General features: G+C 36.7%; 1 protein-coding gene across 1 annotated transcript; it reads left to right on the top strand.

Annotated features, from left to right (window-relative positions):
- Positions 1-6925: 6925 nt before the first annotated feature.
- Positions 6926-26710, top strand: tbata (thymus, brain and testes associated). The gene is made up of 8 exons (XM_030163539.1): positions 6926-7045; positions 8668-8838; positions 8927-9015; positions 12135-12284; positions 18157-18238; positions 19689-19806; positions 19917-19960; positions 26552-26710. Exons 1-8 carry the CDS (start codon positions 6949-6951, stop codon positions 26629-26631), a joined length of 831 nt encoding a protein of 276 aa, XP_030019399.1. The 5' UTR covers positions 6926-6948; the 3' UTR covers positions 26632-26710.
- The last annotated feature ends 398 nt before the right edge of the window (positions 26711-27108 follow it).

Genomic DNA, 27108 nt, shown 5'->3' with positions numbered 1-27108 from the left:
CCAGAGGAAACCTATTTCCAACGCTTACATCAGTCAGTACTCACAGCTCGTAACTGGAGGTGAAAGAAGGACCTTAGATCATCTGATAAATTGAAAGCTTTGCCTTTTGGCTCTTCAATCTCTTCACAACAACGGACCAGTACATCATCCATATGTACCCAGCCAGCATGTCCATGTGGGCCCCAGAAGGGTTACATTTGGGCTGCATACAAGGGTCCCATGTGGGTTTGTCCTCTGTTTCCATGGTGGCCCCACATGTGTTTGCCCATATCAGAATCAAAATCAGAATCAGAATCTCTTTATTTTCATTGTAGCAAGTACAATGAAACTGAGGTAAAGCTCTCAGGTTCAGTGCAAGAATTTACAGACGGACAACAAATATCAGAAAAACAACAACAAATATCAGTAAAAGGCAGTTATTTACATTAAAAAATAAAAAGTATTGCAAATTAAGATATTTGCAAAACATAGAATTTAAGTAATGCAAATAACATAAGAATTAGTGCAAATAACATGAAAGATAAATATTGTGGGATAAATAGTGTGAAGAATAAATAACATGAGATTTTCAGATCTCTGATTCTGATATGGGCAAACACATGTGGGGTCACCATGGAAACTGCGGACAAACCCACATAGGACCCTTATATGCAGCCCAAATGTAACCCTTCTGGGGCCCACATGGACATGCTGGCAGGGTAGCATATGTGTAAGTACGAGTTGTAATTAATTAGTAATTAATATATAATTATAGGCTAGAGCAAATCAGAAGACTAGGAATGACTCAAGGAGAGAGAGAGAACAGAGACTGAGGGTTGTGTTTAAATAGGTACCCAGTGACATGCAGTCAGAGGAGGCAGGGGAGGCAGAGCCTCCCTTGTCAATCTTGAAAAGAAAAAAAACTTGACTATAAAATATAATAAATGTTGATAGTTGTCAGCTGGTATGTCCTATAAACTCATTTTCCGTTCGAATCCATTATTGTTATTATTATTATATATATATATTTTTTGTCAATTAGAATAGCAGAATTTCCGCATGCTCCGTTCAAATACAGGGAGGAGATGCGTTGTGAGGCAGAGCTGTGCTGTGCCTCCCGGAGAACTGTCTACTCCCCTCATGAACTCTGCTGGTACCCGATGAAAATATTGTGTCGCTGTCCCTCTGCATATCGCAGTTAAAATGCTTTCAAACACTCTGATTATATGCTCTATCCTTCCATAATCTGCATAACGTATGGAATGTATTTCTGTAATGTGTTTAGGCTCGCAGATTAATCATAAAACCGCAGTGGAAAAAGTCACTAGGGGAGGCAAACAGTACCTCTGCCTCATGATAGATGGCGCCTGTGAGTCCACAGATTCATGCGCTTATAATCTTCTTCATTCTTTTTTATACACTTTAATTCACCTCATCAAAAATGGAGAATTACATTTCATGTACAAATAAAGGTAAGACCATAAACTTTTTTTTAATTTTTAGTTTGAAATGGCTCTTTTTGAAGGTTTCCGGTTGAGTTCATGCCAGTCTACCTATGCTGACTTGATGCAGAGCCCATATACCCAGGCCATTCCTTTTGCTCACTCTCTCTATTCCAGTTTCTCAGGCCACCATATACAGACCTGATCAAAATCTTAAGACCAGTTGAAAAATAGCTAGAATTTACCTTTTGCACATTTGGATCTTGATGAGGTTTTAAGTAGAGCTACAATATACAAAAGCAAGAAGGGGGAGTGAGACAAAAAGCACTTTGAAAAAGTAATTTATTGAAAACAACAAGTAAACTGAAATAGGCTGTGTATCAGCTGATCAAAAGTTTAAGACCGCAGGCTATAAAAGCCAAAATCTGCTCAAAATTCTCATTTTCTGTCGGGCATTCACACGGTCATGCCCTCCTGATGGCTAAAGCTAAGAAGCTTTCTCTTCTTGAACGTGGTCGGATCGTCCAGCTGCATAAGCGAGGCCTCTCGCAGCGTGCCATTGCTGCTGAGGTTGGATGCAGTAAGACAGTCATTCTAAATTTTTTGACAGATCCTGAGCATTATGGAACAAAAAAGTCAAGTGGTAGACCCAAAAAAATTACACCTGCGCTGAGCCGGAGGATCCGATTGACTGTCCGTCAAGACACAGGGCGGTCCTCGACCCAAATTAAGGCCCTTACTGGTGCCGACTGCAGCGCAATAACCATCAGACGGCATCTGCGGGAAAAGGGTTTCAAAAACAAAAAACGAATTCAAAGACCTCGTCTCCTACAACGCCACAAAACTGCCAGTTTAGACTTTGCCAGGAGCATCAAACATGGGACATTGAAAGGTGGAAAAAAGTTTTATTCTCTGATGAGAAAAAATTGAACCTTGACGGTCCAGATGGCTTCCAACGTTACTGGCATGACAAGGAGATCCCACCTGAGATGTTTTCTACCCGGCACAGTGGAGGGGGGTCCATCATGATCTGGGGTGCTTTTTCATTCAGTGGAACACTGGAGCTTCAGGTGGTGCAGGGTCGTCAAACGGCGGCTGGTTACGTGCAGATGTTGCAGCGGGCATCCCTCATGACTGAGGGCCCTCGTCTGTGTGGTAACAGCTGGGTTTAAAAACAGGACAACGCTGCAGTTCACAATGCTCGCTTGATGAAGAACTTCTTCAGGGAGAATAACATCACTCTTTTGGACCATCCCGCATGTTCCCCTGATTTAAATCACATAGAGAACATTTGGGGATGGATGGCAAGGGAAGTTTATAAAAATGGCCATCAGTTCCAGACAGTTGATGCCCTTCGTGAAGCCATCTTCACCACTTGGAGCAATGTTCCCACCAGCCTCCTGGAAACACTCGCATCAAGCATGCCCAAACGAATTTTTGAAGTGATTAACAAGAACGGTGGAGCTACTCATTACTGAGTCCTACTGACAAAATTTTTTATTCTGGTTTGGAGAGTTTTTTGTAATTTTTTGAGCGATGGTCTTGAGAATTGAGAATTTTGAGCAGATTTTGGCTTTTATAGCCTGCGGTCTTAAACTTTTGATCAGCTGATAAACAGCCTATTTCAGTTTACTTGTTGTTTTCAATAAATTACTTTTTCAAAGTGCTTTTTGTCTCACTCCCCCTTCTTGCTTTTGTATGTTGTAGCTCTACTTAAAACCTCATTAAGATCCAAATGTGCAAAAGGTAAATTCTAGCTATTTTTCAACTGGTCTTAAGATTTTGATCAGGTCTGTATTTGTAGATCTGGCTCTGAAAGAGTCAGTGCCTCCCCAGCCATGAACCCCGCTGCACGTCACTGTAGGTACCATATATTGGAAAAAAACAATGAACAAATTTACTATATAATGCATTGAGGTAGTTTATTACAAAATGCGTCAGTTTATTACATAATGCGGCTTTATTACAAGATGACATGACATTCTTATTACATTTTGAACTTTTATTACATAATGGGAATTTATTACATAATGCGGCTCAACAAGGTGGCAAAGACCCTTACAAGAAAGTATCAACAATACAAACAGTAATAACCATGGGGATGATTATAATGGTAACAGTAACTACAACCACACTTCGTCCCACGCTTCATGAAAAACACTTTTGCAGAACTCATGCTTGAAAAAAAAAAAAAAATCAGTTGAAATTGTCAGAAAAACTGCAAGTAAATAAACTTCATCAGACCTGAAGCAGACATATGCATCAGTAACCATGTCTGTACATTAAAGCTCTGCACCTGTTTTTAGAAACCCATTTAGATCCTTGTGTCTGGGCTTGAATTAGTCTTGTTTTTCACATCTTCTCTCCCAAATGCTGTTCAACGTAATTGGACCCAAAAAACAGAGGTTGCAAGTTCAGTGTGTTCAACTCAGGATTTATAGTCCATATAAGACAAAAACAAAACGCACAGGTGGTGCCGCCACAGCGAGGGTCCAAAACAGACGGAAGAACTTGAAAACTACGAACACAGAGGTGTGGACGTGACGGAATCATCTGGCGCTGCGGTGGTGGTCTGACGGGGCTTGAATACACGGAGGGACAATTGGAGGCAAGTGTGTTCATCAGCATGATTCCTCACACACCTGCAGGGAAAGAAACGCCAGAGGAAGGGGAAGGAGAGGAAACCGAAAAAAAGCCCAGAAAAACACAGACCACCACAGTTTCATCTGGTTTCACAGTATTTTCTCTGGCTAAGATAGTTTTTCCAAGAGGCTGCACAGTTTCCATTTCAATGTTTTAGTGCAGTCACTGGTAAATAAAACAGTGTTGTGCAAGTTACTTCCAAACTGTAATCCATTACAGATTACTTGTTACTGTTATTTAACCCTTTCATGCACAGTGGTCACTCCAGTGGACAGTTCTTCTCCAGCTGTTCTCTTGTATATTTATGGGTTTTGTTGTTTTAGTTCCATATCAGCCAACACAGTGGACACTTAAATGCATCATCCATACATTATAATTCATACCATTACTGTAACTTTGCTGTTTTTGATTAATACTGATCTGCAGTGACAGGTTGAAGTGTAAATCAATTGTTTGTTATTGTTAAGAGACTGTAATTAACCATTTTTCTTAAACAATTTTTTTTTTTTGCATATTATCTCCATAAAGTGAGTAATAACTAATATTAGAGAATGTTAAAATGTGACAAAACTTCTGGTTAGCAGCATTAAAAAAAAATATTTCATACTTTTCACACAGTTTATCAGTAAATACATGTTTCTTTGCTTCAAAAATTAAATGCATGGTGTCCAGCTGAGTGGATATTTTTGCAACTCCATGAAAAATAGATTCATAAAAATTTTTTTCGATCGCATTGTTTTTTTCATGCCTAAAGAGGAATAAAAATTCTCAGGTAAAATATCTTGATTAGGGTCAAAACGTAGTATTTAAAATGTCTCTGAAGGGACATTTTAGACACGATTAGACCCACGTTTTTATTTTTAAATTCATTTTTGCTTTAGTTGGACCACAAGGGATTATCCAAAACAAGGAGCTACTTTATTTTGAAATAAATCTTGGAATGGCGATCAATTAAAGTTCGCTCTCTGACAGGATGTTACTGTGTTCAGTTTCATCTGGTTTCACAGTATTTTCTCTGGCTAAGATAGTTTTTCCAAGAGGCTGCACAGTTTCCATTTCAATGTTTTAGTGCAGTCACTGGTAAATAAAACAGTGTTGTGCAAGTTACTTCCAAACTGTAATCCATTACAGATTACTTGTTACTGTTATTTAACCCTTTCATGCACAGTGGTCACTCCAGTGGACAGTTCTTCTCCAGCTGTTCTCTTGTATATTTATGGGTTTTGTTGTTTTAGTTCCATATCAGCCAACACAGTGGACACTTAAATGCATCATCCCATACATTATAATTCATACCATTACTGTAACTTTGCTGTTTTTGATTAATACTGATCTGCAGTGACAGGTTGAAGTGTAAATCAATTGTTTGTTATTGTTAAGAGACTGTAATTAACCATTTTTCTTAAACAAAAAGTTTTTTTTTTTCATTATATTCTCCATACACTGAGTAATAACTAATATTAGAGTATGTTAAAATGTGACAAAACATCAGATTAGCAACATTAAAAAAATTTATTTCATAGTTTTCACACAGTGTATCAGTAAATACATGTTTCTTTGCTTCAAAAATTAAATGCATGGTGTCCAGCTGAGTGGATATTTTTGCAACTCCATGAAAAATAGATTCATAAAAAAAATGTTTCGATGGCGAAGAAGATAAAAGATATAAAAAACCTAAAACTAAACTAAAACTAAGCCTTTAGAAAATAACAAAAACTAATAAAAACGTGCAAACGTGCTCTAAAAACAAATTAAAACTAACTGAATGAGAAAAAAAAAGTCAAAACTAAATAAAACTAAACTATAATGAAAAATCTAAAACTATTATAACCTTGGGACACACTTCAACATAGACCTAAATAAACAAACATTCAACTAGAAACAAGGATAACGGGTTGTAGAATAGTATAAAATAAATATAAATAAATGAGTAGATGTGTACGGCGATCCGGTCTATTAAAATTAATGTTTATGTATATACACTTTTTATTTACATATGTTGTGCACTTTAGGAATAATAAATCTTAGTTATTTATGTTTAACTTTTTAAGGGGAAGGTTTTTTTTTTTTTTTTTTTTTATCATTGGTATTTTATTATTTTTAACAGTATTTTATTAGTATTTTATTAAATGCTGCTGACAATCAGGACCTGAGTACAATGTTTCATTTCTGTGTATTTTATAAGCTGAAATGACAAATAAATTTGAATCTGAATCTGATTATTTAATGCAAATCAGTCAGAGTTTTATACAGACTGCAAATATCAATGTGCACTTATAAGTTTGCAACTACCTGCAGAGTCAAATCACATGGATACGACTATTTGACTGATTTTCATCTGATTGCAGGAGCATTCAAGCTGTTCAGCACCGAGGGATAACTGCAGCTGCTGAATAATTCCTACATCCGACCTAACGTTTCACATGGAATCACAGTAAAGTCCATCTGATTTGAGTGTGTGGGATGTAGTTAGAAAGTCCAGGGAGTAAATGGTCGGCCACCCACTGTGCACACACACCATTGTTTCTTGTTTAGTTGTTTCTTAGCAACAAAGGACAAACAGGAGCTGAAGGAGCACAGAGTTGGAGCTACAAGTCTGATCCTAGAGGTAAAGTGATTTCTTTACAGATAGGTTATAATTTTCCCCGCTGAACTTGTACAAACGAGTACTTTTTGCAAAGTAAACTGTGAAATGCGAAGCAGCCTTTGGTCTGGTTCTGGTTTTGTCTGAAGTCATTTTTGCAAAACTCACTACAGAGATTTTTTTTTTCTTTTTTATGCTTTCAGATTGAGGCAAATCAACCTGTCTTTGCAAGATATGTCGGTATCATACACCCCAGACTTTCCAGCGACACCGGGGGGTCTCAATGTGGAATTTAAGAAGATGTTACCCAAGAGCAGCCCACGCTTCGGTGCTTTGAGTCATCACTCCTTTTTTTCCAGACACAACCCTCATCCACACAGGGTGAGGCATATTCAAGGTAAATTCAAGGCAAATTCTGTCATATTTTACCTTTCCTCAAAACTATATATCTTAATTTGAAGTACATATTATAGTTTGTGTATGTATAGTTATTGGCCTATGTGAGGAAATACTACTTTTTACCTAAACCTCTGCCATAAAAACTCTCTTTTAACCCATAAAGACCCAAACATCCACCAGTGGCCAAAATCATTTACTGATATACAAAGTTAAACACCTGTTGATCCACTAATCCTGTCAATATATGTAAATAATTCATGTAAAATACAGTTTGTCGTCTTTTCATGGTCATCAGATATGACCCATTTGGACGTTCAGAGGCTCTGTAGTTACCGTGGAAACACTGTCATCTTCTACAACATTGATTCACCAATAACACTAGGGATGCACCGATCCACACTTTTTCACTTCCGATCCCGATACCTGAATTTGGATATCTGCCGATACCGGTACTATTCCGATACCAGAGCTCTGTTTGCTTTAATATGATTATTATCATTATTGTTGACTTTACATGAGGCTGTAATAAACTCCTCTCTACAAGAAAGTATGATATGTATGAACTGGGCTGCCGCTAGCAATTGTGGCCCCATGAAAAATTCAGAAAATAAAAATTAGGTGGGGAGATTTAGTGGGAAAAAATGTTTTTGTTTGGTGGGGATTTGTCAAAAAAAAAAAAAAGGGAAAAAAATTTGCATGTGTGTGTGTGTGTGTGTGGGGGGGGGGGATTTGTGGGGAAAAAGCAGGGAAAAATTTTGTGGAAAAAAAAAAAAATCCAGGAAAAAAATTTATGGGGAAAAAATGTAGTTGGAAAAAAAAACAGGAAAAAAAAATTAGTGGGGAGAAAACCCAGGAAAAAATTTTGTGGGAAAAAAAAAACAGGAAAAATTTTAGTGAGGAAAAAACCCAGGAAAAAAAAAATAATGGGGAAAAAAACAGGAAAATAATTAGTGGGGAAAAAAACCCAGGAAAAAAATTTTGTGGGAAAAAAAAAACAAGAAAAAATTAAGTGGGGAGATAAAAAAAATAGAAAAAAAATCTAGTGGGGATAAAAATAGGGAAAAAAAGTTGTTTAAAAAAACAAAACAAAATCCCAACAAATCACACCCTTCGTATCTCTACAATCCAAAACAACGGAACTCGCAGCTCTTTATTCTTAACATTCTAATGATAATGTTAGGTAATTTTTTTCAGTTTAGCCTGAACTGTGGAACAACAAACAGAAACTTAGCGAAGATAATAACATCCCATAATAACTGCATACCTTCAAAAGTTACATAATCAAACTCAGTCGTGCAGAAGAAACTCTGACAGTGTTCTAATTACTCACTCATTACCTCTGACTGCAGGAAATTAGTAGCTAAATTTAATTAAAGTAGATCAAACATTTTTCTGATCTCGTTTCAGGAGTTTCCCATTCCTGACCCAAGTTCAAAACAGAATATGAAATGTATACGTATATGCACCATGAGAGAGGTGGGTGCATCACTGGCAGATGGGCTTTGTTGTCGCCTTTAGTCTCAGCAGGGATTTCCTGAGTTTTATCGGCAGCACGATGCTTTGATTGCTATGCTCTTCTGAAGTACTTTAGCTCATGTGTGTGCGAATCCTCTGCCTCAGGTCTCAACGGCAGGCCGGTATGCTCGGTGAGAGATGATTGGTATGTCACTTCATCTTTATTTCCTCATCCGCTTCTGAAGAGCCACATCCACAAGAGGGGAACCGATCCATCTTCGACGCTGCCGCTCGCTCAGAGTCTTTACGGCGCCACGGGTTACAAAAACAAATCAGGTATATTGACAGCAAATTACACTCATTTCCTCTCAAAGGCTCTGCCACCAGAATGATTCACAGAGGATATCATTTCTTCACTTTGCAGCGTTTTTTTCCGAGGCATGGAGAGATGAACTGAAAGAACTCGCTGCTAAGATCAATTTGGCTTCGCAAGCACAGAAGGACAAAAAAGAGGTAAATGCGATCCAGCAATTACAGTTGACTCAATACACACAGCTTCTACCGCACAGGCCCACCGAAGACACAAAAGACCCCCTTTTACGCACTCAGAAGGCTCCTGATGTTCAAGGAAAGGTTGAGAAACAATGATCTAGACCAGGGGTTGGCAACCTTTGCAATCCAAAGAGCAATTTTAGGACAGAAATATAAAACTGTCCAGAACCCAAAGATACAAAAATTTGCTTAGAGGTCTTATTTCTGTCTTTGTGCATAAGAAATCAATATAAGTGAATCCCTAAAGGAACTTTGTGTTGGTAAATGCAAGTTCTGCAAATTTACAGGATTTCACTTATGTTACAACATGTTGATGGTCATATGAACTATGTTTTCAGCTCAAAAATGTCCAATTTCATCACAATTAATGCTATATTTTCATGTCACAAATGGCCAAGTTATGTTTGAACTGAATTTACCTGAAAAACAAATATTCTATTCTTTTAGATTCCCCAGTTTTTCTTACAAGATTCTATCCTACATATCACATGTTTTATTTTTACAGGTTGCAATATGGAGTATGGTGCTGATCCATCCTGCTTATGTTACGCCAATACATACATTAAGAATGTCACACGTCACTTTTTAAATCAACAGTTTTCTAATAATAAGCATTTTTATCAAGAAATAACAATTCTATATTTTTATTTCCTCTTTAATATGATGATAAACTATAAAATAAATAATTATAATACTAGTTTTTGCACAGGGATCATTTGTGGAAACGGTGACATGGCTGCTGAGGATCAGTATGATGGGATCTGTAACAACCATGTCACATCCGTCCACTGACACATTTTGTGTTTTTGTGTCAGCTGTTATTGTTTTAGATCCACAATACTAACATTTATGGATAAGAGGATAATTAGCAATAGTAAGTATATAAGTTTATTCCTAATAAAGTACTGGTACTGACCAGAGCATCATGGGTAATGTCACGTCCGTCCACCAGCAAAAGTTTTCACATACACGTGCTATTCAAAATCCAATATTTCTGAAAATAGAGCTTCCACTGTCAAATAATATCAGTAGTCTGTGCACAAATGTATGAGCATTATTTCAACACAGTTCTATGCATTTCCTACAACTTTTTTTTTTTTTTTTGACAAAAATGGCCACTCATTTGACCCCCTAAGTAAATTTTAGCCGCCTTATATCTTTCCTCAAAGTGGTGACAGTTTAAGAAGCTCTTCAAGATTAGTTTGTACAGAATATGACGAGAAAAATCACAGTTTCAGTGCATTTATAGAACAAAAGAAAACAATAGTTGCTTTTCCATTGACCCTTAAATTGCGCAAATATTACTTGCGCATAAAAATTTACCTAATGGAAAAACGACAATTTCGCCAAAAGTCTTATTTTTTGATTAAATGTTTTTGCCCTGGCAAGAGGTGGTTTTTCAAGCGTAGCGCAAATGGTATATCACGCAAAACTGCAATGGAAAGACCTTTTATCGCAATTACAGTCAGGTGAATTAAAAAACAGATGTTGATGGACGTTACAACAAGCGAACAAGAAGAAGTAACATGTTGCAGTATGAGTGGACACACTAGGAAACCCAATCATTTTTTAATTTAGTACGAGAAAGAGAGGTAAATTTTAATAACAAGAAAAGCACTCGGAGAGCACAGACCTCCACAAAGACAGTTCTGTCCCCCCATCACCACCAAAAGTTAATAATTTGTTCCTTGTGCCATTATCAACATTTCCTGAAAATTTCAGGAAAATCCATCCATAACTTTCTAACAAACAAACACGCAAACACACAAAGGAAAGTGATCACAATACCTTCTGTCGGAGGTAATAATGAATATATCTGTAAATCAACACCATATTTACGTTCGTCGCCATGTTTATGGAATGACTTCTCGTGTCATCTCGCAATAATAAATAAACAAATCATCGCATTTATGATTTAATGGAAAAACCGACATTATGCTCTTCTGTTTTTTCAACATTTATGCTGCATTTTCACTACATGGAATGGGCTCGACTTGACTCGACTCAACTCGACTCAGCCTTTTCGCGTTTCCATTACAAAAAAGGACCTGGAATCTGGTACCTGGTACTAGTTTTTTGGTATCACCTTCGCCGAGGTTCCAGGACTGGGGACCAGATACTAAAACGTGACGCGTAAAAACTGCAGACCACTGATTGGTCAGAGAGTCGTCTCTGTGACCCGCCATTTTACAAAAAACAGCCGTGGAAGTTTACAGTAAATATAGCGGTAGGTTAATCCGCATGATGACAGCCTGCATAACTACACCATGGTTTGTCGAGGAGGTTCAGACGTAAAAATTCAGCATGAGCTTGACGAGACAACTTGCAATGAATGAGTTTATCAGCAACTCTGAGCAGACGACACGGAAGTAACGTGCTGCATCGCTATGACGTCCAGATACTGTAAAGTCGGTAGTATCCTATAATGGAAACAGTCTCCAGGAATAGGACCTGGTACCCGAGTCGAGCCGAGCCAATTAGTAAATATCGGTAAAGTTTTGCACAGATGTCCAATGGAAAAGCAACTAGTGATATTTGTTATTTTTGTTTTGATTTTAACTGAGGTCATTTTTCACCCGTTTATGGAAGAGTGGATCTAAGGGTTAAGGTTGTCACTGTCCAAATACTTATGGATCCCAGTGTTTGTACGAGTGTCGTTGTGTGACATCAAACAGTGACAGAACAGCGGGTCGTCCAATAACCGAAGGGTTGGCTGTTCGAATCCCGCTCTGTCCATGTGCTGTTGTGTCCTTGGGCAAGACACTTCACCCTCCTTGCCTCCTCACACTGATGTATGAATGCGTATGAATGTTTGATGGTGGTCAGAGGGGCCGTAGGCGCGAATTGGCAGCCACGCTTCTGTCAGTCTGCCCCAGGGCAACTGTGGATACAGATGTAGTTTACCACCACCAGAGGGAGAATGTGAGAGCGAATGAGTAGTGGGTCAATAATGTAAAGCGCTTTGGGTGTCTAGAAAAGCGCTTTATAAAATCCAATCCATTATTATTATTATTATTATTATTATTATTATTATTACTACCAGCTTCTGAGGAACATGGCTCTCGGTCACTGTTTTCCAGAACCAACCGGACGAAGAGATCATCCGCTGTAAGACCCAGTATTCAGCGCAAACTGGGAGAATAATCCCCCCATCGTCCAAGTCTCACCAGCGCAGATCCCATTCCCAGCGCCTGGTCTACCCTCAACCCCTCCATGACCAGGAACTGACGGTAAACCTGTTCGTTTCAGCTCCTCACCTGATGTTTGGGAAGTTCAATGTGAGAATGTGTTATCTATCTATCTATCTATCTATCTATCTATCTATCTATCTATCTATCTATCTATCTATCTATCTATCTATCTATCTATCTATCTATCTATCTATCTATCTATCTATCTATCATCCGTCTGTCCGTCCATCTGCTTCTAACATGAAAATGGTTACAGATATCTATATAGTTCCTACTGAGCACTGATAGGAAGTCATATGGACTTTCATTTCAGTAGTTGAGTTCTCCTCCAGTGAAAGTACCACCCCCTTCTTTTGGGAGATTGATCTCCTGCATCAAGACCACAGGGCGATAACATAGCAACAGAACCTGACAACCTCGCAAATTCAATTTGTTATTGATTCTTGATGGAACACGCTGGTGAGATCAGGGTCAGGGTCATTGGTACTAACTTTTGGTTTTAACTGAGTTTTGTATTAGTGAATAAGTAACTGTATTTCTTTTGTACTGTATTTCTCGACCAGAGTTTGTTTCCGTGGAAAGTCTGGACTTTTTTTTAGGTATGAATGCAAACCAAGGTTATAATAGTTTTGGATTTTTAATTATAGTTTTATTTGGTTTGACATCTTTTTTCTCTAATTCAGTAAGTTTTAATTCATTTTTAGAGCAGGTTTGCTAGTTTTTATTAGTTTTAATTTTTTTCTAAATGCTTAGTTTTAGTTTAGTTTTAGTTTCTTTATATCTCTTCTTCTCCGTCGTATTCAAATAAATCCCAGACAGGACTCTGCTGCTTTCTCCCAACTTTGGTCTCCATGTTTCCAGGTAGAGTGGGGACCAGAAGACAACTGGAAACCACAAGTGACGGACTGTATGGTGCCACTAGCTAAAATTGCTCAAGGGAAATAACTTGATTTCATATCAATCCGACACTGACAAAGACGAAAACGAAGGGAATTTTATCCAGAATTTTTATATGTTTTAGTTAGTTTTGTAAGCACACAGTACAGTTACAGTTATTTATGTTTTTTTTCTTTTAATTATAGTTTTTATTTATTTCAGTAAACGAAAATGTTTTTACAATTCTAGTTTTCGTCATTTCATTAGTTTTCGTTAACGATAATAACCTTGATGCAAACATGCTAACTCTGATTCAAATCAAACAAACGTCCACACCACCTAGAAGTGGTGGTCTTGATCCGCTTCCAAACAAACTCTGGGCCGGTTCAATTCTGGTGTGAATATAACCGGCCTCGAACCAAAACAAACCAAGGAACCATGTGCCTTTTTGTGCTTGATGAGCTATCGTAGCCGAGCCTCATGGGTAGTCAGAGCTAATAGCAGCAGCCATGAGCCGTGGACAGACGTGGACCAGTGAGGAGATTGAATGTCTCATTGACATTTGGTCACATGTCCATATTACGAAACTGACTCCGAATGAGCTGTTCTTGACAGTTAACATTATTTTCGTAAATTTGTTTCTGTAAAAATAATATACATATTCCAAAAACAATAACTGTACATAGGACCTTGTTGAGCCGCATTATGTAATAAATTCCCATTCTGTAATAAAAGTTCAAAATGTAATAAGAATGTTGCATCATCTTGTAATAAAACCTCATTATGTAATAAACTGACGCATTTTGTAATAAATTACCTCTATGCGTTATGTAGCAAATTTTTTCGCATTATGTAGTAAGTTATTACAATTTGAGAAATTTATTACAAAATACACTTGACACATTTTTATTTTCAGGAAAATGGACTGGAGCTTATCTCTGTGACATAAATTGATAAAACACACAATAAATGTTTGCTGTTCATTCTGAGGGTGTCAACGAACATTTTTCCAAGATCATAAGATACTGTATCAGACACAACTGACACGGCAATATGATAACAATGTGCTAAATTAATCTTTAAACTGTGTGGTTAAAGTTCTGATTACATTACCTGTAGCTCCTGTGACTAATTTCTTCTAAATTGCTCTGAAATTATATTAATTTGGATTGTAATTAAATTTTTTTAAAATAAAAATGTGTCAAGTGCGTTTTGCAATAAATTTCTCAAATTGTAATAACTTACAACATAATGTGAAAAAATTTACTATATAATGCATTGACTATTACAAAATGCGTCAGTTTATTACATAATGCGGCTTTATTACAAGATGGCGTGACATTCTTATTACATTTTGAACTTTTATTACTTAATGCGGCTCAACAGACCTCCAAGTTTGTTTTCATCAACACCCACTGTCTCTGATTAACCCCGCCCCCGACTTTTCTGTCCAATGCCAGCGCAGTTCGTCACATGCTTCTGTTTACAAATTTTGGTCCACTAGCAAAAAGTGCAATGAGAATGTGATCTGACCCAAACAAAAAAACAAAGTTCGCATTCATTTAAAGTCAAATAAATGGACCAAAGGGCTTTTCAGATGTGAAAACACCTTTAGTTTTTCAGGTGTTTTGTAAGAAACACATGGCTGCAACATTAGAAAAATAATAATGGATCAGGAAAGTTTGACATTATAACCTTCCTCAAATAATTGACCAAAAAATTACCTTTTCACCTAAATCATCGCATACTTGATTTCTGTTTGTTTTTGTGTGTGTTTCCTGAAAAATCGGACAAAAAAGTAACTTTGGCAATTAACGACATGATACGTCCCTGTATGGTGCTTATGGAAACAGTGGGTGAAGAACACAATAGAAATGGAGGAATATGGATCATTTACACAGTTTATCTTTCAGTTCTGGTCGATACATGGTGAGAATCTGCTGATGTTAATTATAAGAAAGGAAGAATAAGTTGTAGCATCAGTATCTGTCAATGTCAGGGATGCATTCGATTTTGTTGCCTCCTGATCCTCCAGCTGATCATTTAGAAGCGACTCTGCCTCCAGCTGATCGATGACAAACAAAACAAACAAACAAACCTCCAGCTGATCAAACCCCACCATCCTGTTCTGTGTGTTCAGTCACATGTGCTGTGGTGAACACATGGACAGGAGGCACTTCATGACCTGGACACGTGATATGAACCCATAAAGACCCAGAGCTACCAGTGATTTAGCATCATTTATTATAATATTATGCTCTTTATTTTGTATTTTTAAGAGAAAATCAGGTATTTTCCTATATTTAATCTACTGATCATGTAGATGTTCTTTAAAATTTGGGGTGAAGTTGGGGATTGTTATATCAAAAGCAGAGAAAACGGAACAAAAATTGACTTTTTCATACAATATATCATTAATTGGACATGAAAACAAATTAAAATGAATTGTTTAGTGTGAAATTTGAATTACATTATAAAAATGTGAATAACCATGTACACCCTGAAATAAGTGCAATTTTAACAATATTATGTCTCAGCTTATTATTAAAACAGTGGATCAACAAATGCAGGGGAAAAAAAGCATTTTGATGGCCAGAATACAAAACCTCCTATCTGAAAAAATCACTTTTTTCAGGAAACAAAAAAAACGTTTAGTTGTATTATAGTATGGTCTTTGTTAAAGATATCCAAGCATATTCTACTGTTCTCAGACTCTCTTTCTATATTATGTGTTAACAATATCATCCTTGTTCTCACCATTTAATGTGAAAACTCAAAATAGAAAAATTTGCAGATAGGTTTTGTTTTTTGGCCATCGATTTGTAAGAGGCATTATATTGGTAAGATTGAACTTAGTTGTTTTTTTTTTTAAAGAAATTTCAGGTTTCTCATATTTGCTCAGGTTATTCACATTTTATTCTGACAGGATAGTTTCTAAATGTAACTAGAAGCACTCGGAGAGCGCAGACCTCCGCCAAGGCTGATCAGTGGCCCCCCCCGTGGGCCCCCCCACCCCCGATCACCACCAAAATTTAATCATTTCTTCCTTATCCCATTTCCAACAAACCCTGAAAATTTCATCAAAATATGTCCATAACTTTTTGAGTCATGTTGCACACTAACGGACAGACAAACAAACAGACAAACAAACCCTGGCAAAAACCTAACCTCCTTGGCAGAGGTAAATATTTCATTATATAAGTGGTGCCAGGCACAACAAACCCCTCTCCTCGCTTATTATTGTCGCTTATTTTGGCATCGATCCAGCTGATGTCATCATGTCTATGTGCTGAATCTGAAGTAAATTGAAACTGAATGGATGTTTTTATAGACATGTGAAATTTTGCCCATTATAAGTAAATGGGTAAAAAAAAAAAAAAAAGTTTTTAAAAATTCATAAAAAATTTTAAGTTTGACCTACTTTCCCAGAATGTAATCCCATCTATTCTGGGTCACTGGTAATCTATAAACCCAGTTTGGTATGAATTCAACCAATAGTTTTGTAGCTACAGACATGTGAATTTTTGCCCATTATAAGTAAATTGAAAAAACAAAGATTGAAAAAATTCCTAAAAAATTTAACTTTGACCTACTTTTCCCAAAATGTAAGGAGATCCATTTTGGATCACTGGTAATCTATAAACCAAATTTGGTAGGAATTCAACCAATAATTTTCCTGCAAGAGTGAAAACAAACAAACAAACTGAGCCAAAAACAATACCCCTTGCCTCTCCTTCGGGGGTGGGGTGGGGTAATAAGTTTACATTTTTCACATTAAACCAAGGATAAAGTTTGATTTGTCATTATTTATAAGGCATTATGCTATTATTAAACCCTCCCCCCAAAGGGGAGTCAAGGGGTATTGTTTTTGGTTTGGTTTGTTTGTTTGTTAACACTTAAGCAGCAAATCTATTGGTTGAATTCACACCAAACTGGGTTTATAGATTACCAGTGACCCAGAATAGATGTGATTACATTTTGGGAAAAGTAGGTCAAAGTTTAAATTTTTGATGATTTTTTTTCAAATTTTCCCATTTTCTTATAATGTGTGAAATATGTGCGAGGGCCGGGGTTATTTGTGCCTGGCACCACTTGTTTGACTTGTTTGAGATCACATTGAGTTGTTTGTGGCCCCTGAACTGACTGTTGATATTTTCAGTGTGATTTTTGCACTTTGCAAATTCATCCCGCAGCCTGGATCGGAACATTTCGTGGGCCAGTTTCGGCCCGCAGGCCTTATGTTTGACACCCCTGCTTTAGTATATCATCTTTTTTCTGATTTCCTTAGTGATGCAGGCAGGGAAAACCTTACATATTTGACCGTATTTCATATTTTCATGTTGGGGTTTGGTGTGTGTTGTTAAATCCTGATATACTTCTTATCGATTAACACTGATAGTTTTAGTCTGTTGTCTTTTTTACCTCTGCCAGGAGGTATTGTGATCACTTTGCTTTGTGTGTTTGTTTGTTTGTTTGTTAGCAAATTTACGGGAAAATCATCCCAACCATCTTTACCAAATCTTCCCCACAGATAGGCCTAGGCCCTGGGACAAACCCATTAAATTTTGGGCCAAGTAGGCCAAAGTTCAAGGTCACAGCAAGGTCACAAAATTCCAAATTTTCTTATCTCTCATCATAGAGCAATTTTCGAAAATTCATAAAAAAATCAAAATGACTCTGATTACCCTCCAATTTGATCCACCCGTAGCTTATAACAATATCTTGTATCTGGCACAAAATTGTCCACATCCACTGTGGAATGTGGACACTGTGGACATTTACATTTAACATTGAAAATCCCATCCACGACACATTTTTCATTATAACTCAACAAATATTGATTGGAATTTAATATAATTTGACATGCACATGACTGCTACCAAGCTTCAGCTTTCTCTGCTGTATGGAACAACCTTGAAAGTGTTTAATTTAAAAAGAAATAGTCGATCCACACATGCACACCGTTCGGGGTGCTTGGCGGAGGTTTGCGTTCTCTGAACACTGGTTTACTCTAAAATCTGTCTTCTTTCGTCAGGTGTTGGAGGTGCTTTGTCAGATCCTGCAGACAGACTCTCTGTCCACGGTCCAGCAGTGGCTTCTGCTCGCAGGTCAAAGAGGTATGTGTACTATGTCAATAATGAAATAATCCATTAGAAATGTTAATTTGTGGCTTCTGTGACTAAGGCTACGTTAAGACTGCAGACAAATGTGGCCCAAATCCGATTTTTTTGACCATATGTGACCTGTATCCGATCTGTTGAAGACAGTTTGAACAGCACAAGTCCGACCCAGGCCACTTTCATATGTCGTTCTACATCTGATGCGTATCTGATATTTTGCAATGCGATTTCAGTCTGAACAGCCAGGTCGCATTTATCCGACCTTTATGTCATTAAAATGCGACAAACGTCACAATTCTGTGTCCCAGGAGGAGGAGCGGTAGGAAAAATATACTTATTTCCATAAACTCATTATTTCCACATACTCATTTCCTGGTTAAATAAAGGTAAAATAAAAAAAAAAAAAAAAACATTAAACACAGCGCGTACATGTGTGGTCACATATTATGTCAGGACCTCTTTTGCGCATGCGGGTCACTTCAGGTTCGCATTCAGTTCACGCTGAAAATTGACAGAAGTCGCATTTAATGTGAAATATGAACGAGCACACAAAAAATCTGATTTTGAAAATTAGATACTCACTTTAGCAATCAAATGGGAAATTCCAGAAAGTGTGGGGTCCCTTCCTAAAAACATTCCAGACCCTGTAAATGCTTGACTTTTAAGTGCAGTTTAACAATGCTGCTTACTCCGTACTTACTCCTAGCGCAGGTTTCTGTCTTGATCGTGATCCCTTATTATTTGTAGTGCACTGGCAATGACTGAGGAGGGATTATTTTATGTACAGTGTGTTGTTTGCTCTATTTTGCTTTGCTTTTTTTTTTTTTTTCTATGGTGCTAGCTGCGTTAAATTTACACCCATGCTTACTTAAGATTTCTTTAATGACCATTCAGCACTGCACTTGTATTATATTGAGAAAACGTCAATAAAAAGATCTTGATCCAAAAAAAAAAAAAAAAAAATCTAATTTCACCAAGAAATCTGAATAGTGCATTAAGACCTGCTGTCTGAAAGTAGCCTAAGAAAACGACCAGTATTTAAAGTTAATGAAAAGTTATATCGAGTATATATAGAGACCTGATATTAGCGAGAAAATGAATTGACAAATGAATCAATTATTTGACAAATTTAGGGGGGGGGGGTTGTTTTTTTGTTTTGTTTTTGTATTTATTCATTTTTGTATTTAATTTTTTTTATTTAACTAGAAAAAATAATTCTTTTTTTTCATTTTTTGTTTATTTATTTAATGATTAATTATTTAGAGATTTTGGGTCAAAGGTGCAGTTTGTGATGCTTAGCGGCATCTAGTGGTGATGTTGTAAGTTATCTGACTGGAATGGCCCTCATCTCACCCTCCCCTATGGTGTCCAAAAAAAAAAAAAAAAGTCTTCTATTCAGAGCAGGATGTACTTTAGGCCAAGCTGTTGATGTGATGTGATCCCTCAGAGAAGGACCTGGTGATGGGGATGATCAAACAGGCTCTGGACGGTGTTGACGTCCACCAGCAGAACGTGTTCTCACCTCCAGTATTGGAACAGTCATGGAGGAAACCATGGAGAACCAGGTCAGGATGATTCTCTCCCTTCTACAGTTTTCATCTTCAAAAAGTACCTCAAGTACAACATGTTTACCAGCATTTTGTCTGTTTGTTTGTTTTTTCTTTTGCTCTTACAGAACGTGCCAGTCCTCAACCTCAACCTCCAGTGAAGACAAACCAGGTAACTACAAATTTTACATAAGACTGTTTGTAAAACCCGCCTGTTCTTTTTCTTTCTTCTGAATTACAGAAAGGCAAGGCAGGTTTATTTGTATAGCACATTTCAGCAACAAGACAATTCAAGGTGCTTCACACAGGACATTGAAATTCAACGACAGGGAAGAAGAAACACATTTAAAACGTTATAAAAGAAACATGTAAAAGGGGATTAAAAACAGCAAGTAACAAAACAACACATAAAATCCAAAAACTTAAAAACACACACATTAAAGTAAGAGTTGCAGTGCAGAGTTTCGAAGGAGAATATAAAATTTTTAGTCAGCGGCAGCAGTGAACAGGTGAGTCTGGAACCTGGACTTAAAAGAACTCAGACTCTCAGCAGACCTGATATTTTCTGGTAGTTTGTTCCAGGTATACAGAGCATAGAAACTGAACGCTGATTCTCCGTGTTTAGTTCTGACTTTTGGAACACAGAGCAGACCTGCACCAGACCACCTGAGTGGTCTGGATGGTTCATATTGGACTAGAAGGTCTCTGATGGATTTTGGGCCTAAACCATTCAGTGCTTTATATGCTAGTAAGAGAATTTTAAAGTCTGTTCTCTGAGAGACAGGGAGCCGGTGTAGACACCTCAGAACTGGACTGATGTGGTCCAGTGTAGAGACCTCAGAACTGGACTGATGTGGTCCAGTGTAGAGACCTCAGAACTGGACTGATGTGGTCCACTCTCTTGGTCTTAGTGAGGACTGGAGCAGCAGCGTTCTAGATCAGTTGCAGTTGTCCGATAGACTTTTTAGGCAGACCAGAGAAGATACTGTTACAGTAGTCAACTCCACTAAAGATAAATGCATGGATAAGCTTTTCAAGGTCCTGCTGCGACATCAGTCCTTTAATCCTAGAAATATTCTTGAGGTGACAGTAAGATGACTTTGTAATTGTTTGTGTAACAAGTCTTAACACTGAAGCTAATTCCACAGAAGAATGGATTGCATACAGGACACAGCTTCATACAGGCTCATTGTCCTCTTCTTCTAAACCTTAATTCGATGTTGTTTGAACTATTGAAATGCATTAGTCGAGCCCATGACAACCTGAAGGATGGAACATGGGTGAATTGTAAATAAAAATGTCATAATGGTATCCAAATCCTTTAAATGTATGGTTTTAAACTTCCACTTTTTGTACAGTGAACAATCTGAAGGTTCCAAATGACGGTGTTTTTCAACCTAGGGGTCAGGACCTCACGTGGGATCACCTGGAATTCAAATGGGGTCACCTGAAATTTCTTGTAACTGGTAAAAATAAATAAATAAATAAATAAATAAATAAATAAATAAATAAATTACTACTAAAAAAAATATGAGTTGAGAAAGACAATCACGATCCATAAAAGACAAGCTGAGTCTGAAACTGAAGCGCTGTGGTTCTGTTTATCTGTCAAATGTTCATTGTGGTCAGTTTCAGATGCTGCAGCTCTTTCATAATTCATAGTTTGAGTTCTTGTTTGTTCAGTATTAATTGTCAGCCTTGTAAATCCAAGCTGGACTGACTGTACATATCCTGACCAAGGAAAATAAAACTCTCCCTTTTTGCAGTAATCTACACCTGGCTTTTCTGCCTCCGTCCATAATAATATACATTATATAGACTAAATGTTAAAATTAACGTTTATTTGCAACATAGTAGAGCAAACTATTACATCAGGGGTGTCAAACTCATTTTAGTTCAGGGGCCACATTCAGCTAAATTTGACCTGAAGTGGGCCGAACCAGTAAAATGATAACATAATATATAAATAATGTCAACTCCAAACTATTCTCTACGTTTTAGAGCAAAAAAAAACAAACAAAAAAAACATTTACATTATGAACAGGTTTACATCTACAAACTCTTCTTTCAAACAATGTGAATAACATGAACAAACTGAAAAAATAAGTGTAATTTGAACAATATTCTGCTTCAGTTCATCATTTATACATGTATATTATAACTTACAGATCCCAGTAGATCGACAAACACACAAAACATTTAGTAACAGGCAGAATATTGTTAAAATTGCACTTTCTTCTCTTAAGACATTTCAGGTTGTTCATATTTGTTCGGGTTATTCACGTTTTTTGCAAAATTATACTTTGTTTTAGTGTAAATACATGAAAATATTTACATTTACAAAGAGAAAACATTTGGAGTTGTCATTACCTCCGCCAAGGAGGTTATGTTTTTGCCAGGGTTTGTTTGTTTGTCTGTTTGTCTGTCCGTTAGTGTGCAACATAACTCAAAAAGTTAAGGACAGATTTTGATGAAATTTTCAGGGTTTGTTGGAAATGGCATAAGGAAGAAATGATTAACTTTTGGGGGTGATCTGGAAGAAATCCTGGATTCTGGATCACTTTGAAATTTTCGTTAACATTGTGGTAAATGGGGCCAAAATTTTCGTTTCCCAATATCTCGCTTAGTTATTGACCGAAACTCATGAAATTTAACTCAGGAATTGACAATGGGGTCCTCTATCACATTTCAAAGGCTGATCCGGATCTGATCCAGAAGGCGGATTTTATCTCAATTTATATAAAAATGGGGGTGCCCTTACTTTTTGGCCTACTGTGCCTTTAATATTAAAGGTAGAAATTTCTGACAAGCGCCATCGTGTAGCTCAGTCAGTTCCGCATCGGGTGTATGCCACCGGATTTCATGTAGCTTTAATACTTAAGGAGCTAGATCCAGAAGAAAACCGCCAATACGAGAAATGTGATTTTCGTGAATAACTACTGAACTAATAAGGATATAATTATGAATCCAGTTGCTAATGGTATGTTTTCATGGTCAAGGAATCTTAAAATATAGGTAAAATAAATATGGGACTAATCTTTATGGTGGAAATCACAATATGGGGGAATTGTGCAAATCTCATGCAATTTGACTCAGGGATTTACAATGGGGTGTTCTATCAAATGGCAAAGACTGATCCGGATCTTTCAAAAAGTTATGGACAGATTTGGATGAAAATTTCAGGAAATATTGATACTGGCACAAGGAACAAATGATTAAATTTTGGTGGTGATCGGGGGGGGGGCACTGATCTGCCTTGGCGGAGGTCTGCGCTCTCAGAGTGCTTTTCTAGTTATTTATAAGTTATTATGATAGTATTTTACTGGTCCTGCCTACTTGAGATTTAACTGGTCTGAATGTGGAACCTGAACTAAAAGGATTGTTAATATCTTAGTGTAATTTTTGTATTTCACAAATTCATCCCAAGGGCCGGACTGGACCCTTTGGCGGGCCGGATTTGGCCCCCGGGCCACATGTTTGACACCTGTGTATTACATAATCAAAAACAAATTAATTTTAGCAAAAAAAAAAAAAAAAAAAAAAAAAAGAAGAAGTTTCTGTTTTGAATGTCTGGGGTCGCCAGAAATTTGTGATGTTAAAATGGAGGTTTTTTTTTTTTTAATTGTATCAATTACTAGAAACCCCAGGTGACCCCAAGGTTGAAGAACCCTGCCTTAGACCAAGTCGCTGGACCTCAGGTTTGTTCTCGTTAGCCCACTCTGAGGTTCAGTCTTACACTCGATTACTGCTGTGGATGAAATCACTCCTTTCTGGTATTCGGTCACCGTTCTGTGTTCATTTAACGTCTTTTCACACCTGAAGTTGATGCTGCTGTGCTTGGAATGCACACTAGTACAGCTGTTTGTCTGGAGTAAATCAATACTCTGTTATGTAATGGCTCCATGGAGAGAAGACGAAGAGAGAGGAGAAATGATTGGTGTCGTTTCCACAGGCTGCTTTATAGTGATTTAAAGATAGAGAGAACATTGTGTATCCATGAGTCTGCTGAGTTGGACCAACAGGTGGAAAGTAGAGACGTCGAAAACACTATCCCACTTTTATTTATTTATTTATTTTTTTGACACTTGGTTTATATGAGTCATTTATCATTTTGTCATACAGAGCCGTGAATGCAGCGCCTCATATTCAGGGTTGACCCAGCGTTTGGTTCAGACAGAATAACTCTGGATTTCAAAAGGTGGTGTTATAGTTAGGTTACGTTACTGTTATGAAGGCATCCACAGATAGCAGCTTTAGTTGGAACAAAACAAGTCTGCAAGGAAAAGTTACACACACTATGTGGACAAAAGTATTGGGACACGTTGGATTCAGGTGTTTCTTTTCTAACAGGGGTCTGTGTTGAGCCGCATTATGTAATAAATTCCCATTATGTAAATGCCTACTTGTATAGAATTTTAATAACTGCTGGCAAAAAGGCTGTGACCAGGCACTGGCTCCAACCTGAACCACCTAGTCTGGAAAAATGGGTCGATATTGTGAATGAAATTTACCGGATGGAAAGACTAACCTTCTCCCTTCGATTACAAATGAACAAATTTTCAGATCTATGGTCAAAGTGGATATTTTTTGTTTACACTTACCAAACACAATCTGTTGGAACCCTAAATGTACAAGAAATGACAATATAATGACAAAGTATCTGGAATTGTTTTGTTTTTTGTGTAATTCATTAATTCTACTTTTCTTATTTTATTTATTTACTTATTTATTTTTCTTTAGAGAGAGGAGGTCAAAGTCTCTTGGTCTTTTGTATATGTTTTTTTTTTATATAACAATGCATCCATTGTTCATTGTTCAATTGTTTAACCAAAAAAAAAAAGAGAAAATCTGAAATGTTGAGAATGGAAAGTTTGGTCATCGGTCACATACTTGTTATGTGACCACAATGTAATTTAAATGTATATCGAACTTTTCTCAAAGTTTCTAAATAAAAATTTGAACAAAAAAAAAAAAATTCCCATTATGTAATAAAAGTTCAACATGTAATAAGAATGTCACGTCATCTTGTAATAAAGCCGCATTATGTAATAAACTGACACATTTCGTAATAAACTACCTCAATGCATTATGTAGTACATTTTTTCGCATTATGTAGTAAGTTATGACATTTTGAGAAATGTATGACAAAATGCACTTGACACATTTTTATTTCCAGGAAAATGTAATGTGCTAAATTAATCTTTAAACTGTGTGGTTAAAGTTATGATTCCATTACCTGCAGCTCCTGTGACTAATTTCTTCTAAATTGCTCTGAAATTATACTAATTTGGATTGTTATTACATAATGAACCATGTTATTACATTTTTTAAAAATAAAAATGTGTCAAGTGCATTTTATAATAAATTTCTCAAATTGTAATAACTGACTACATAATGTGAAAAAATTTACTGTATAATGTGTTGGCGTAGTTTATTACAAAATGCGTCAGTTTATTACATAATGCGGCTTTATTACAAGATGACGTGACATTCTTATTACATTTTGAACTTTTATTACATAATGGGAATTTATTACATAATGTGGCTCAACACTCTGGGATACAACACAATAATGAGAAATGTTATAATATAGTTTTATATTGTCATAAATATCATTTCATTGGTTAGTTTGATTTAAATTGTTGTCTTTGCTTCTAAAATGCATCAGAGATGATTTTTACTTAATTTCTCTCAACATTGATTTTGGTTTTTCTTTATCCATGACTGTGATTATTTCCACCAGGAGGTATTGTGATCACTTTGCTTTGTGTGTTTGCGTGTTTGTTTGTTTGTTAGCAGGATAACTCAGAAAGTTATGGACGGACTTTCATGACATTTTCAGGAAATGTTGATACTGTGGCACAAGGAAGAAATGATTAAATTTTGATGGTAATGGGGGGGGGGGGGCGGGGGGCAGATCTGTCTTGGCGGAGGTCTATACTCTCCGAGTGCTTTTCTTGTTTTAAATGTTCTTCCTCTAAATTTCTAAAATATTTTTCTTGCTCTGACTGTAAATAATTATTTTCTACCATACTATGGATCTGATTACATTTTAGGAACAGTAGGTCAAAGTTCAAATTTTTTATTAATTTTTAACACCTACCCCCGCACCCCTCCCCATTTACATTTAATGAGCAAAATTTCACATGTCTATAGCAGCAAAACTATTGGTTGAATTCATACCAAATTGGGTTTATAGATTGCCAGTGACTCAGAATAGATGTGGTTACATTTTGGGAAAAGTAGGTTAAAGTTCAGATTTTACCTAAAATTTTTCAGTCTTTTTTTTCTCCTATTTACTGATAATGGGTGAAATTTGAAATGTCTATATTCTATGTTTTTAGTGAAAAGTACTTATTTACTTAAAAGTAATTTAGAACAAAGTGCATGTACATATAGATGCAGTGTGGAAGTAAAACTCTTTGGCGCAAATGTGCAGTTTTGTGCAGAAGTATTAAGTCTATTGTTTTGTTTTTGTTATTTTTTTTATTTTTAATTAAGGATTGTAATGAGCATATACATCTCACTCTCCTTCCTTCAGATACGACAAGAAAATACAGACAAAAAAACAAAACAAAATCCACACACGCAATCTCTACTAAATGAAGTAGAAATCTGGAAGTGTCGTGCAGAGAGTAAATGAGGCCTGAAATACTACCCTTCATATAAATTGAACACAAACAATTCTTATTTGCAGTTATTTTCCAAAATAGGCAGAACATTGTTTCCTTTGTTGGAGTCTGATGTAAGTTTCCTCCTACAGAGAGGATCGGAGACGCAGAGGTTCTTCAAGTCTACGACGACGATGAAGCTCAGCACACAGAGAACGTGCAGACGCCATGAATGTCATAAAACGGATAAACAACATGGAAATTAGTAGGATTTATATAGAACTGTTGTGAGGATTTGCTTCACATATACGTAACAGACTTCAAACACGTGTTAATGAGACTATTTGACCTGATGTGTTTTCATTTGCACTTCATTTATGTCTTATTATGTTACACAACGCTGATGTGTACCGCTTTATGTTTTCAGAAGTCTTTATGTTTTCCTGTAGAAGCTGCATAATTATATTCCTTATTATCTGTTTCTGTGACAATAAAGCTGACCTGAGCTTACATCAGATTATTCGCTTATTTAACATCACAATGAAACACACAATAAAAGTACGGTGGCCCAGAGGTGCAACAGCCCAAAAAATTATCCGCTATAAGAAAAAAAGACAACAGCCCAAAAAATTATCCGCTATAAGAAAAAAAGACAACAGCCCAAAAAATTATCCACTATAAGAAAAAAAGAGAACAGCCCAAAAAATTA

Source organism: Sphaeramia orbicularis, chromosome 19, assembly GCF_902148855.1.
Source record: "Sphaeramia orbicularis chromosome 19, fSphaOr1.1, whole genome shotgun sequence".
Taxonomy (NCBI): Eukaryota; Metazoa; Chordata; class Actinopteri; order Kurtiformes; family Apogonidae; genus Sphaeramia; species Sphaeramia orbicularis.
The sequence above is the reverse complement of the archived record's forward strand: the minus strand, read 5'-3'. Positions and strand labels throughout refer to the sequence as shown.

Bases quoted from the DNA above. Each gene is read 5' to 3' on its own strand.
- tbata (XM_030163539.1), top strand. From the start codon at position 6,949: ATGTTACCCAAGAGCAGCCCACGCTTCGGTGCTTTGAGTCATCACTCC. The intron at 9,016-12,134 runs GTAAATGCGATC...ACTGTTTTCCAG, and splicing joins CACAGAAGGACAAAAAAGAG to AACCAACCGGACGAAGAGAT. The intron at 18,239-19,688 runs GTATGTGTACTA...GTGATCCCTCAG, and splicing joins TCTGCTCGCAGGTCAAAGAG to AGAAGGACCTGGTGATGGGG.